This window comes from Meriones unguiculatus, chromosome 2, assembly GCF_030254825.1.
Source record: "Meriones unguiculatus strain TT.TT164.6M chromosome 2, Bangor_MerUng_6.1, whole genome shotgun sequence".
Lineage (NCBI taxonomy): Eukaryota > Metazoa > Chordata > Mammalia > Rodentia > Muridae > Meriones > Meriones unguiculatus.
The window spans coordinates 62,947,292-62,962,917 of record NC_083350.1 but is presented as its reverse complement, the minus strand read 5'-3'; the positions used below and the strand labels follow the sequence as shown (position 1 = coordinate 62,962,917).

The window sequence follows — 15,626 nt, the reverse complement described above, 5'->3', positions numbered from 1 at the left end:
AATTAAAAGTCCTAAGAGATAATACTCAACAGTAAGGGTAAGTATGTAAGCAAACACAAAAGCTAGGATTACTGTATTTTTGATTTGTAAGTCTTAATTGTTCTAAAGGAGGGCCCACCCACTGACTCAACTAATTTACTTTTCTGTTTTGGTTTGGGGGCGGGGGGTGTCAAGATCTGGTTTCTTTGTATAGCCCTGGCTGTCCTGGAACCAGCTCTGTAGACAAGGTTGGACCTGAATCAGAGATTCCTCTGCCTCTGCCTCCCTAGTGCTGGGATTAAAGGCATGCACAGCCACCACCCAGCAAGATTTTATTTCTAACTCCATCCAATCCCTTTCCTGTAACAGCTTCCCAGCCCTTCTCCCCTCTAGGTAGCTTGGCTCCCAGGAACAAGAGGCCTGAACAGTCTTTTTTTTTTTTCCCCCAAGTTATTTACTTGGGGTGTGGAGGAGAGGAAAGAAAGCACAAGTTTGTCTCAAACAAAACAAAAAACAAACAAAAATAGTACCTTGTATCTTCCGAGTTTCACTCTCTAAAGGCTGAAACATGAGGATCGCCAAAAAGTCAGGTACCAGCATGAGCTATATATCAAGTACCAAGAAGATAGAGCCATACTACAGCAAGACTCTTAACTCAAAAAACAAAAGAATACTTTATAATATACTGCTAAGAAAACTGGATGATCTAGTAGTTTAGAATATAGTCCTTGACTACTCAAATAAATTAAATTTGTTTTAAATACTAATATAAAATAGCTCTTGAGAGGAGACAGGAGGATCAAAAATTCAAGTTCCTCAGCTACATAACAAGAAACTCAAGACCAGCTGAGTTACCTGCAAATACCAACGATGCTGGGTGAAATGATGAACTTTACTTAAGCTGTCACTGAATTAGAACTACAGCAAAATGCTACAGTTCAATGATACAATTTTCTTAATTTAAAAAAACACAGTTGACTTTTTTTCAGTTAAGTATTTTTTCATGAGGAAGAAAGAGGGAGGGAGGATGGTGAACAAGTTTGAGAACCACTTATAATAACCACACGTGTAGAAAAAGTCGTCAAACTAAAACACCCTGCCATCTGGTCTGGAGAGATGGCTCAAAGGTTAAGAACACTTGCTGTTCTTTCAAACATTCTGAGTTCGATTCCCAGCAACCACATGGTGGCTTATAACCATCTATCGTGAGATCTGGTGTGCAGGCAGAATGCTATATAAATAATAAAAACCCTGCCATCACAAAGATGTGAACTGTCTGTAAGATGGTAATAGGTTGAAATGATGCCCTCCCGAAGACCAAAATGCCTTTTCCTGCAACTAATAAGATGATTCAAAATTAATTTTAAAAAATAATAGTTTTTTAAAAATAATAAGTAAAAAGGACAATTGTGGAGTTGGAGAAGTGAGTGATGTCCTGCGAACCATGAACATCAGAGTGTGGCAGCAGTTCCTAAGAACACCAACCAGCAAGGCAGACAGTGGAGAAGCCCATGAAAGGTTTATCTAAAATGCAGCATGTTTCCCTTCCTTCCTCCAAAACAGAAATTATGAACTGGAAATGTTCCATGAAAATGTCAATGGCAAATGTCCACATTCAGATGATCAGAGCAGCTGAGGACTACACAGTGGTAAAGTACTTGACTGGTATGTGCAAGGCTCTAGGTTTGATTCCCAACAATCCGAGAAAATAAATCCTTAAGGCGACAGTATAAATCTGTATTCTTACAACAGTTTCTAATCTTAACAATTTCTAGAACATTCTACTCACTTAAAAAAAAAAAATCTTGGGCTCGAGAAATGGCTTATGCGTGGTATGTAACCTGAATTCAATCCCCAAAATCCACGAAAGTCAGAGCAAGTCAGACAGTGCATCCCAGCAACTAGGAGGCAGAGCCCTGGAACACATTGGCTAGGCAGCTTGGCCTAAGTGAGCTCTGGGTGAGACACTATCTCAAAAAACAAGACAGGCAGTTTCTGAGGAAAGACATCATCCTCAAGCTCTAGCACTGACATGTGCATGCATGTAGGTTGCACTCACATCCATGCATACAAACATAAGGCGTCTTTTATAATTTTACACATATTACATGTGTACACACGGGTATGTGCATCCTTTGGTGTGCATGGAGAGGGTGGAGAACAACTCTTTCCACCAAATAGGTAGCAGGACTAGAACTCGAATCACCATGCTTGGCAGCAAGCACTTTTACCCACGGAGCCATCTTACAAGCCCTTTTCCTAATTTGTTTGTTTTGTCGTTTTTACTTTTTTCAAGACAGGATTTTTCTGTGTAGCCCCGGGCATCCTGGACTTGCTTTGTAGACCAGGCTAGCCGTGAACTCACAGAGATCCACCTGCCTCTTCCTCTATGAGTGCTGGGATTAAAGAGACATGTACCATCACACCTCGAGTCCCCTGGGATCTAAAGAACCATCTCCAGGCGGCGGATGTAGTCAGAACTACCTTTACATTAATGCTAAATTACCCTAGATCTTTTCCTCTGTCTCTCACATGCACTCAGTGGCGCTTTACAACAGTCATGAGATGTGTGATGGAACAGACTGAATTCAGAAACAAACATGAGAATTCATTTTCCCATTAAGGCGTTTAAAAGATCTGCAGGTGCTGAGGTGGTTCAATGGTAGAGTGATCACTTAACATCAGGACACCCTGAACTGTACCCACAGCACCACAAACAAAACAGAAAGTACTCACTCCTCTTCCTAATATTCTTTTAGAAGATATACTTTCATCAAAAATATTGTGTTGCATGAAATCAATTTAGTAATTTTTAAAGACTTAGCAAATGTAATAAATATATATCCCACTTCAAAAAAACAAAAACAAAACAAAAGCCTAGCATGAAAGTATATGACTATAATCCCAACCCTTGGGTGGTAGAGGCAGGAGAATAAGAAGTTTAGGGCTAGCCTGAGCAACATAAGACTGTGTTTAAAACAAACAAACAAACAAACAAACAAAAAACCACTTAAATTGAAAGCCACAGACAGATTTATGGAGTACAGCAATAACCTGCAACAAACTTTTTGATTCTGAGGCAAAGAAAAACAGGAAGTAGTGAAAAGAAGATGACCAAGAAAACAAATAGTGGCTATATAGTTGATATTTTTCAAAAAGTAACATTTTTGTGGCTGGTGAAATGGCACAGCATGTAAAGGTGCTTGCTACCAAGCCTGATGACAATAAAAAACTGACTTCCAGACTGTCCTCTGACCATCACAAGGACGCACGGCAAGCCACACACACACAAAGATGAAGAAGAAAAGACAGAGGTTAACAGCTTTTAAGTGTTAGTAAAGACTATCTGTTGAAGCTGGGTGACAACGACATGGCATTTACATTTACTTGACATGTTTCGTGATTTTTTTTTTTCCTGGTCAGTCTACTAGTTGATTATTTAAATTTTCTATCTAAAATAATGTTACAAATTCACTTTATATTTATATATTTAAAGGTCTTATTCCTTGAAAGGGAAGTGAAAAAGCTTTAAAAATGAGAAAAAGTCACGGAGCTACAATTCAACAATTCAACAATATCTTCAAAGGTTTGCATTAGTTTGAGAACAGCAATTCTTTGTAACTATGGAAACTTCAGTGCAAACTTGTTCAGTATCACACAATACAGAGTTATCAATTATAACAATCTCTTCAAGGGCACAGATATATATGATACATATTATAAACAGCTATTTTTTTAAAGCAAATGCTGTTTCTAAAACCAAACAAACTAGAGCAGGTAATATTCAGTACTATCTAAAGCATTATCAGTGAATACAAATTCAACAAATACTTAAGAACTTCCATCAAAGGCAAACAGCTAAGCTAAAACAGCTAAAAATGAAAATAGAACAACCCAAAGAAGCCCATTATCTACTTCATATACAACAGCTCACTACTCCCCACTCAAACTCATTTTCTAACTTTTCTAAATAGCAAATTGGTCTGTACCTTGGCTGTTTAACTTAAGATTTGGTTGTTTCTTAACTTAGTTATGCTGTTTCAAGGTATTTGTTGAATATTTTTGAAGATATTGTTGAATTGTAGCTCTATCAAGAGTGCCCAAGCTTTTGACACTGTAAGACATTGTCACCTACAAAACTCACACTCACAAATCATGCAATAAGGCTACAAAGATGGTTCGGTGGTTAAGAGCAATTGTTCTTGCAGAAGACTTGAGTTCAGCCCCCAGCACTCACAGGTGCTCACAACTGTCTGCAACTTGAGTTTCAAGGGAGAGGACCCCTTACAGCATCCTTGGGTACTGCATGTACACATATAAGAGCAAGTGAAACACTCATACACATCAAATAAGCAATTTTTAAAAACTATACAATAGTGCTGGAGATGACTCAGTGGTCAAGAGAAATTCCTGCTCTTACAGAGAACCCAGATTCAAATCCCAGCACTCACATGGTGGTTCACAACTATCTATAACTCCACTTTCAGGTTTCAACACCATCTTCCAGCCTCCTCAGACACATAAATGGTGCACAAAAAACATGTGCACTCATACACATAAATAAATTTTTTTTAAATTTCTAAAGAATGATGCAACAGGGAGGGGGCTACAGCTGGAATACAAAGTGAATAAACTGTAATTTATTAAAAAGATAAATTAATTAAAAAAAAAGAATGGTGCAACAGAATGGCCGAAGATTAACAAAACCACACATTAAAAAATAAAAAAACACATACTGTGACACTGTTGTCAGACAGCATTTATACCTGGACTTGGCTGTATGGAGCCCTCCAGATGCAGAATCAACACACCTGCATTTAGTTCACTGATTAAAAACAAACAAACAAGAAACTCTGCTGGGCATTACTTATTTGTGTGACTATCACAATTTGAAGGCCATTTTTTAACTACTAGAGTGGACTGTTTTCTTTCTTTATCACACAGGACATAGGCCATACATCATCTTCACATCCCCACAGTTTTGTTTACCACCTTCAGCACGCTCATCTCCTGTAGCACAACGCTAATGGCAATCAGTTAACTACTGTGAACCGGGAGACTATCAATAGTCATGGTACTAGATAGTATCAAAGGACTGGGACTTACACTGGTTATGAAGAAAGCAATATGGTGCGCAAGACCTTGGGTCCAATCCCCCGTACCACACACACCCCAACGTAAAAGCTATTTCCAAGTTTGTGATAAGGCTGCAATACACAAATCTGCCCATGGGCTTTGTTTCAGGATCTTTTTCTAGCAAGAGAATGTTGAAGCCAACAGGCATATACAAACTTTCAGGTTCATTAGAGGTCAAGTTCATCTCTAAAGCAGGTATACTTTAACTCCTCCACCAAGCAAGCACTGTTGTTAATGCTTCTCTCTCTCTCTCTTTTTTTTTTTTGTTGTTGTTGTTTTGTTTTTCGAGACAGGGTTTCTCTGTGAAATAGGCCAGGCTGCCTTGTCTTACTTTGTAGACAAGGCTGGCCTCAAACTCAGAGATCCACCTGCCTCTGCCTCCCAAGTGCTAGGAACAAGCCATGACGCCCTGCCCAGCCCTAACATACTTTTTAATTGCCAAACTAATCAACCATTGGTCTATTTTTTTTCCTAATTACTAAATGTCACTTACCGAACTTTTCAGGTTTCTTCATGCAAAAAGAATATAAACAATACTGTCCCTTTTCTATTGATTTCCTACTGTCTCCTCCCAGTGCTGGTTGCATGAGTTTATAAATGTTTCCCCCACCCCAAAGAACCATTGCTGACTGAAATTCCCGACTTCTTAAAATCTGCAACTACTTTCCAGGCCCTATTGGTGTTCCTCAAAGCTTTTGATCCTGAGCTGAAAACCTAATTGGAAACCAACCCAAAAATCAGAACAGTTTAGCTCAATTTTTTTCTAAAATTTGATATCTTCTTAACCACAGCAAACACACAAGACAATCTGATCTCCACATGTAACCATGTCTAAGTAAGTACACACAGACAATAAATGTAAAAAGGGGGCTGGAGGGATGGCTCAGAAGAACATTTGCTCTTCTTGCAGAGGACACTTGCTGCTCTTGCAGAAGACCTGGGTTCCTGCAATTTTGAGTATTCAGTCCCCAATACTTAGTAGGCCCACAACTACTTGTAACTCCAATTCTAGGGAACTCAAAGCCCTCATCTGGAATCCGTGCACACCAGGTACACAAATAGATCACACACATACATTATAATCATACTAATTCATAATGTAAAACTAATTCTTAATGTAATAAAAACAAGTTAAAGTCCAGACACTTTATATGAAATCCATGCTGGTGACTGAAACAATAAAGAACAGTGGTACTAGTCAATGACTTAAGAATTAAGATACAGCCGGTGGTGGTGGTGGTGAACGCCCTTAATCCTGGCATTTGGGAGGAGAGGCAATCGGATCTTTGTGAGTTCCAGGCCAGACTCGTCTACAGGAAAAGATCTGTCTGGGAAAACAAAAACAAAAATTAAAACACAAATAAATAAATAAATAAAAGGCGGAGAGAGTTAAGATACAGTCTTTAATCCTAGCACTCAGGGAGGCAGAAGCAGGAGCGATAGCTGTTAAGGCCTATAAAAGCAAGGACAGCCAATGGAAAAAGTCGGAATCTCACTATGTGCTACGTAGCCCTGGCTGACCTGGCACTCGCTTTGTAGATCAGAATGACCTCGAACTCAGAGCCCCTGTACGCTAAGATTAATGGTGGGTACCACCACAACGGGCAACCCGCCCCTCCCCCCCGTGGGTCTAACACAAACTAGCTCTTTACAAATAGTTCATTCTCAGCAGGAATGAACTAAATATTTTGCGTGGTAGTGAGCAAAAGACATCTGTTCCAAAAAAAAAAAAAGTTCACCTCGCTTTGGGAATCACTATTAAATATTTTATAAAAACAAAGACGCCGAACTAAAGTGTCCTTAGGTTACTAAGTCCCATCATTTTCTGGAAACACATCTACAATCCAAACGCTAGAAAGAAATTCGCCAGCCAGGACCCTCTTTCCTACTAAGAAGGGGCTCTTTACTCCGCATCACCCATCTCTAGACTCGCGGTTCAAAAGCTGACATATCTGTATTGGTAATACATGAGCAGACTGACTTATCATTGAAAGGGCACAACTCCCAACCCCACACATCTTTCCTTCTCCTATTGTCCATGAGGATGAGGAAAACGCCGACTGAGGGAATTTCGGGCTCTAGGCGGGTGCGGGGCCTAAACCTCTCGACACTGATCCAGCGTTAGATTGTGGAACTTTTTGATTATTTATGCGGGCCAACCACCGGTTCTGTAGGAGGCGTGGTGAACCAAGAGCGGGTTCACACTGCTCCCCCGGGCGGCTGACCCCACGAGCCGCGGCGGGGACGCAGGGAGCGCGGGAGGGTCGCGCAGGGCCAGCGGGAAAAAGCCAGGAGGACCGCGACGCCTGACAGTACCACCAGAAAGTCGGGTGCTTCACGGAATGCAAAGGACAATGCCGGGAGCCGGGGAAAGGACGCGGGATCCAGGGGCCGGGGTGCGGCGGCGCCGGGAGCCCGGGGTGGAAAGCGGCAAGTCTGGGGCAGGGAAAAGGAGACTCCGGACCAGATCGCCGGGAACCTGGGGTAGGGAGACCGCGTGGAGAGAAAGGGGGTCCGGCCCGAGCCACCAAGAACCTGGGGAAAGCTGGGGAGCCGGGGCGCAACTCAGGAAGCCGGCGCACGGAATTGGAGGTGGGAAGCTAAGAACCCAGGGAAAGAGCGGGGAGCCTGGAGGGGGACCCCGGGTCCAGGAGAGCCGGGAGCCCCGCGGCAGGCACTGGGGAGCCCGGGGCAGGACGCGCGCGGCCGCTCACCTTTGCGCAGCTCCCGCTCCCACACCGTGACGATGGGCCGCGAGTGTTTGCGATGGTGGATGAGCCACAGGGACAGGGTCTGCACGCTCTGCTGCGAGTTGCTCAACTCGGACAGCTTCTTCTCCAGCGCCGCCTCGGAGAAGGCGGACATCCCTCCGGAACCACGTTCGCGCCGTCCCACGCCGTGGAGCCCAGAGGAGGGGAGTGTCGCCGCCCTCGTCGCCGCCTCGCCCCCACACCCCACCCTTCCCCACGCCCTCTCAACACTGCCACCCCGGAGTCCGAGGCCGGTCGCGATCGAGCAAGATGGCGCCCGGCCGGCAGTGACGTCACGCGTCGGGCCCAGCCCCTCGCGCTGCTCTCCCTGGGAAAGCGTACGCCGCCTGGAGGTGGGAGTGGGCGGGAGGAACCGAGCGGAAGAGGCGGGAACTAGGCGAGTGGGAGGAAAGGGGGCGGGGCAGGACGGGGTGGGGCGGAGCCGGCATCCTGGGGCGGGGCCAGGACTCGTGGGAGTCGTACTGGGCTTTCTGAGTAGTCTGCCTTGTTTCTGGGGAAAACTGTTCTGCTGCGTTAACAATGATGACTGATCTCTGAGCAGGTTTGTATGTTGATATAAATTGATGCAGCCACTCTGGAGGACAACTTGCACGATCGATTACATTACCGCATAATCCTGCCGGTGACAACCGCCAGGTTTTGTTTGCCAGGTTAGGTAATACAGATGACCCTGTCTAAAACCAAACAGGGCTGAGGTTGTAGCCCAGTCATACACTTGCCTAGCAAACACAAGGCCCTGTGTTCAAACCTCAGTACGGTAATTAAATAAGCAAACATACAAATGCGGGGCCTAGCTAAGTTGGTAGAGCTCTTGACCAGCAGCCTAGCGTGCAGGCAGTTCTGAGTTCCTTTCCCAGGACCCGGCCTTCTGCTATCCCATGCCTACAATCTCAGCACTTGGGAGGTGGGGGCAGAAGGATCAGAAATTTAAGTTCAGCCTCAGCTATATTTCAAGTTTGAGACCAGCTTAGGATAATAAGACCGTGTCTCAGAAAAGGGGATTGGAGACTGGAGAAATGGCTTCGATATTAAGAGTGTTTATTGCTTTTGCAGAGGACTTTGTTTCAATTGCCAGCACCTACATAGGGTAGCTCACAACCTTTTGTAACCCCAGCTCAAGAGAATCTAACACCCTCTTCTGGCTGCCTAGGAAACTGTATGCATACACGCATGCACAACACATAAAAATAAAATAAGTTGTTTTTTGTTTTTTTGTTTTTTTTTTTTTTTAATCAAAGAAGAACCAGAATAACCCCAAGGGGTCGACAAGATTTGGCTGTTTTTTCTTTCCAGATTCAGCTATTGCCAGTTTTGAGTGATTGTTACCTTTTCAAGAGTGTCACCATTGCTCTGTGGCCTGCCTGGGGCAAGCCCTCTCCTCGGTACTTGCTTTTCCTGATACTCCACGTTTCTTGAATTCCACAAGCTCGGGAACTGAAAGGTGCTTTGTGTTCTCAATGCTAACTACTCCTACAAGTTATTCCTGTTCCCAGGCAAGAGGGTGCAAAAGGAGGCCACAGTGTGCCACCAGAGGAGGCCCAGTGCCGTGACCTTCCTGAGTTTCTGTGCTCTGCACACACGTAAGAACACCTGAAGGCTTTGACTTCACCAAGCTGTTCACTCTGTGTGTGTGTGTATGTGTGTGTGTGTGTGTGATGTATGGGGTGTGTATGTAGCCTGTCAATACACATACTGATGGGATTCGTGCTTACATTATAAAGGAGCAGGTGCTGGCTCCCTTCAGGCATTTTCTTACCCTTAGGAAGCTGTCCAATATTTCTGTGCGACATCTTCAACCTCAACAGGGAAGTTTACTGTCAGCTGTGTTGTATCAGATTCAAGACTGAGAATTCCATAAAAAAGAAATACAATTCACTGAAAACCTAAGGAACATAGGGGAAAAAATTCATCCGTGGTGGGCCTTGTGACTGCTAACAACAGCAGAGCAGCCAGATTGACAGTTATCCGCACCAGGCCCTGTGCTCCAGCTGTTCTGTTTTGTGTAACAGAGGAACTTGGCACTGCAGGTAAACAGCTGTGCTGTGAAGTATGCACATCACAAGGTTCACGTAGAAACTTGAAAGATGGAGAGAGTGGATCTGCTTGTTTAAACTGTAAACAAATAAATAAAGTACAATTCATCACCTTTTTAAAAGGTGTTTTGTTTTTTGAGCTAGGATCTCATTATGTATCTCTGGCTGTCCTGGAACGTGCTACCTAGCCCAGACCACCTTTGAACTCAAAGAGATTCATTGGCCTATGCCTTCTGAGTGCTAGATTAAAGGTGTGCATCACCATACCAAGGGTTTTTTTTTATATATATATTTTATATGAATTGAGATGTGCTTAAGCAAGCATGACAAATGGTCTGGAAGAAAACACTACATGTTCAACAGTTGCATTTGGAAAGAACTCTAACTCAAAGAGATCTACCTACTTCTGCCTCCCAAATGCTGGGATTAAAGGTATGCACCACTATGACTGGCTTTTTTTTTTAACTTTTTTTTTTTTTCTGGACAAGTTCTCTCTATACAGCCCCGTCTGTCCTGTAACTCTCACTATGTAGACCAGGCTGGCCTTGAACTCAACAGAGATCGCCTGCCTCTGCCTTCTGAGTGCTAAGATTAAAGGCGTGTGGTGTGCTATGTTTTCATCTCTTAACTGCAATTAGTGATGAAGAGGTAAGATGATTTGTATTCATAGAAAGCTTGCTGAATGTGGTGGTAATCTGGGATGTCCACTGGAGAAGGCTACTCAGACACAAGTTTAAGCCAACTGAAAGTCTTTCTTAGCTTGCAAGCTACTACACTGGGTGTTCAGGATCACAATGTAACAAGATCCTTTCTCAGGGTGAAGTTTTAAACACAAAACTCATGTCCTGGGTTGACATACTTCGGTTTACAAGATCAGTTAGCCAGAAGTGAAATTATAAAAGCCAAAATGCAAGGTTAGTACATTTAGAGACTTTCCCAGAACTATGGACTTTGATGGATTAGTCCTTTGTTTTCATTTCAGTAGATGACAAGGTCTGCATGCTGAATTTTATGGCCTGAATGGCACTTCCATCATGGAGCCAGTTGTGCTAAGGTCTAGAGGCCTGTTACAATGAGGCAGGCCTGTATTCCAAATATTTGCCCTGCTGTGGTAAGAGGATCATGAATTTAAGAATAGTCTGGGCTATGTAATATATTACAGGCAAAGCAAGACTACAAAGCAAGACCCTGTCAAACCAAACATATAAGCCATGACTGGTGGTACATGCCTTTAATCCCAGCACCTGGGAGGCAGAGGTAAGTGGCTCTCTGTGAGTTCCAGGTCAAGAAGGGATACACAGTGAGAGCCTATTTCAAAACAAAACAAAAACCATAATTCTAACAAAAAGAAGACAGATGCAAAAGACTGTATATTTTGTGATTTTATTTACATGAAACATCAAGAATAGGTTAGCGCAGGAATAGAAAGTGGTAGCCAGAGGGGCTGGGGATGGGTTTCTTTTTGGATTGATGAAAATATCCTGGAACTAGATAGAACTGATGACTACACTGGAATCTTGATGTACTAAACACTGCTGGCTGGTATGCTTAAAGACGGTTCATTCAAAAATGAAAGCAAATAGTTAATTCCTCACTACGTGAATTTTGCCTCAGTACTAAAAGGAGGAAGAAATTAACTTTTTTAAAAAAGCAAATTTGGGGCAGGAGAGATGGCTCAGAGGTTAAGAGCACTGGCTGCTCTCCCAGAGGTCCTGAGTTCAATTCCCAGCAACTACTTGGTTGCTCACAACCCCCTATAATGAGATCTGGTGCCCTCTTCTGGCTTGTACATGTGCATGCAGGCAGAACACTGTAGGCATAATAAATAAATAAATCTTTAATTAAGAATTTTTTAAAGTAAATTTATGTGTGATAGGATAAAATTTCAGCAACAGTGGTGGGGTGCCCCAAGCTAAGGTATGCCCCTTGCAAAATTACACCACGCAACAAATCTAATGTAATATTTGGAGAAGGAGAGGACACAAAAGGACTTCTCAGAGTGGGGACATGAGGGAGAGACAGAGGCAGGCAAGCAGACTGACAGGGAGACAAGGAGATAGAGAAGAAACGAGAGAGACGAGAGATGAAGAGAGCCTGAGAGAAGACAAGGAGAGAGATGCGAGGGAGGACAGAAAGGGCAGAGCGATGTGGGGTGGCTAGGGGTCCTTCTATGTGCAGCACCTAGCATACCTGTGAACCCAGCTGCGGCAGGTGATCATGTAAGCTGCTGCTAGGTCCCTGAGAGCAGGCCAGTGGGAATGCCTATCAACTAACAACTTTCCACTTTATCACTTATTTTTTATTAGGTGCTGAGTGTTGAACCCAGGGCTTCGTGCATGAGCTACACTTCCAGCCATATTCCTTTTGTTGTTGTTGTTCATTTTTTTTGTTTTATTTTTGTTTTTGTTTTGTTCTGTTTTGTTTTGAGACAGGGTTTCTCTGTGTAGCCTAGGCTGTCCTCGAACTCACTCTGTAGACCAGGCTGGCCTCAAACTCAGAGCCTCTCAAGTGCTAGAAGAATTAAAGGCCTGCGCCACCGCTGCCCTGCTACGTTCCTCAAATTTTAATTAACCCAAATTACTATGAGGAATCTCTTTTTAAAAATATTTATTCTGTGTATTATTTATACAGTGTTCTGCCTGCATGCCAGAGAGGACACCAGATCTCACTGTAGATGTTTATGAGCCATCATGGAGTTGCTGGGAATTGAACTCACGGCCTTTGGAAGAAGACAGTGATCTTAACCTCTGAGCCTTCTCTCCAGCCCCCTATGAGGAATTTTGTGTTTACTAAATATAGAGAAAAGAGGTATGTCTTAGGGTTTCTATTGCTGTGAAGAGACTCTATGACCAGGACAACTCTTGGGGCTGGCTTACAGTTCAAAGGTATAGTCCATTATTGTCATGGCGGAAAGCATGGCAGAACTCAGGAAGACATGGTGTTGGTGAGGGAGAAGAGTGTTCTACATCTAGTTCAGCAGGCAGAAGAAAGAAAGAGAGCCACTGGCCTGGCGTGGCTTCTGAGATCCCAAAGTCCAATTAGTGACACACTTCCGCCAACAAGACCACACCTTCCTTATGAATTCTTCTTATTAAAAATTCCAAGAATGTACAAGGTTAAATGAAGCTGCTGAGTGTAGCGCTTAATCTCAGTATGCCAAAGACTGAGGCAGAAGGATCACAAGTTTGGGGACAGCCTGTAGTAAGACATATTTTTTTAAATAAAAATAAAATAAAATATATAAAACAACAGAAATACAACAAACTTCCTTATGTCCATCACCAGCCTCAATAATTATCAATTCTCTGCCTAACCTTTACACATCAAGTCCCCCTAGACCCCACAACAGCAAACCTCAAATGTTCTACTGCTACATCTGTCATTATTTCAGAATGCTTCTCTGCAGTAAATGAAGTGTTCTCTTACCAGTCAATTTTTATTTCTCATTAAGAACTCAGAACAGGGCCATGGCTATAACTCAGTCACTAGAGTACATGTCAGCAATGGACAAAGCCCTGAGGTCTGTTCCCTGGTACCACTTGAGGCAGTACTGGTGATAGCACACACCTGTAATCCCGACACTCAGGAGGTAGACAAAATAGATCCAAAAGTTCAATGTCATCCGTGACTAGCAGTGAGTCTGAGAGGAAGTAGCCACAAGAAGCTGTAAGCAGCAACAATAAAACCCCCAAGCCCCTCAGATCAGTTACCACCTCCTCTGTCAGATCTTTCTGCACTGGCCTAGAGTGGGCCTGACACATCTCTTCCTAGGAGTGTATAGGACTGCCTGTCTCTGATCCGTCATTTCTCAGACATTGATAGGGTTGATGTTTTGAGATAGGTAATTCTCTGGTGCCTGCAATAGGTCAAATGTGTCCTTCCAAAGTCTGCTGGTAGAGACTTTGTTATAGTTGCTTGAGACAAGGTCTCATGCAGCCCCAGCTGGGCTTAAACTCACTATGTAGCTGAAGTTGGCCTTGATCTCCTGGCCCCCTCTGTGTGCTGTATTTCCAACATCTGGTTTATGTGGTGAAAAGATCATACCCAAATGTTAATGGTGTTTAGAGGTAAAGCCTTTGGAAATAAATGAAGTCACCAGGCCCGGTTACTTTCCGAGAAGAGAAAGTGAGTGTCAGGTACAACATGATTGTGGAAGCAGCTGCTTGACACAGTTTCAGCCACTGAAGCACTGTTGCCCTGGGGGAAAAAAAAAATCTCTGCATTAGCAGTCAACAAATGGTGTTGCTTTTTCCTATATGACTGCCTGCTTTGTTTCTTACTGTGACTCTACCTTATTCAACCCTAGTCAACGCAACTTGTAAGATTTTTAGGAGGACTGGGAGAGAAGGAAATGACTCAGAAACAACCATTACGGAGGAAGCATTCCTCTTGGTTATAAAGGCAGTGAACCCTGAATTATCTGAACAAGAAATTGAATTCATAGAAGCCATTTGTGCTAATTGTTCCCTGAAAAAATTTCAGTCAGCTCATGGATAGCAAATGATATCAGGAATTGCTTGTGTTTCCACACTCAGCCCCCAGATTGCTGCAGTCAGAAAGAAATTAGACCCTAGAGAAACTACTGGACCCATATTAACTTCCTTTTCTAGAAAAACTTGGTCACATGGACATGACTCCTTGGGATAGGATAAGGAGATTACAGGAGTTGTGTATAGTTTATGAGGAGGGGCTAGAGACCCTCTGAAAGATCACTCCTATTCCAAAAGATGTTTCAAAAGCTCAGAAAGAACTTGCTCAGCTACAAACAGCAGCTGAGAAATAAAAAAATGTCTATTTTGTTTATCACCTCTTTGTTCTTATGCCACTTATTTTAACCACAAGATTTTGCCCAGATGACCTATGATGTGAAGATTTGTCTGAGAGAAGCACTGAGTTAATGATTAAATATGCTTGCTTGCAATGGAATCACTGTACCGTGTATGAAGAGTACAGCTTGCTATATTCTGTTTATTCTCATATGTGGGTCTTTGGGGAAAAGCCAGTGTTCTGGGGAAAGACAAAAAGGTTTTTGATCATGTAGAAAAAAAATATAAGCAAATGATTTAACACTAAAAGACTGGGATGGACTCTCTGCTCCAGAGCAGGAAAAAAGAGAGCATGAGCAGACACCAGACACCAGACACCAGAGAAACTGCCACTGGGAACAGTCTCTTGAAATGAGTCATCTATCAGCTTGTACCTGCCCTTTCTGTCTAGCGCCGATCCAATCTCCCAATCTTGAGACCCAGTTCACTGAGGCTGGTCCCTGGCAAGTGAGGCAAGCTTCCATGTTTGGTTTGGTTTGCCATTTGACACTCCCTATCGTGTCATCATTCCACAATAAGGCCTTTATCATATCCAGAGCATGCTCTTAAATTCCCGTATCTCTGAATCTGGATTCTATTTTCTATGAATTATCCAGTCTTGGGTGTTTTGTTACCATTGCAGAAGCAAACAAAGTTTGACGTGGTATTGTGGATTAACAGCATCATGGTTTCTAACTGCTGTAAGCAGCAAAGTGTTGCCCTTGTCCTTGTGACATTGCCAAGTGGACACCACAGACTGAGGTCTTCTGGCTGGCATGCTGTGGGGTACCACCTCCAGTGAGGAGGACTCATTCAAAGCTGTCCAGATGAACTGCCCTGCATTGCTTCTATATCCCGCTTTGCTTCATGAGTGTATAATTCTTGAGGGCTAGGACCACTTC

At 43.2% G+C, this 15,626-nt stretch overlaps 1 protein-coding gene across 3 annotated transcripts in view; it reads right to left on the bottom strand.

Annotated features, from left to right (window-relative positions):
- The window catches only part of Rprd1a (regulation of nuclear pre-mRNA domain containing 1A), a 46,253-nt gene extending 38,113 nt beyond the window's left edge, over nt 1–8,140 (bottom strand). The window contains exon 1 of one of the 3 annotated variants that reach the window (XM_021649222.2): nt 7,830–8,140. In XM_021649222.2, coding sequence (XP_021504897.1) covers nt 7,830–7,980 — 151 coding nt within the window. In that variant the 5' untranslated portion in view covers nt 7,981–8,140. The remainder of the gene's footprint in view (nt 1–7,829) is intronic. The other 2 variants (XM_060377592.1, XM_021649221.2) reach the window with 2 other exon arrangements.
- Between the last annotated feature and the right edge of the window lie 7,486 nt (nt 8,141–15,626).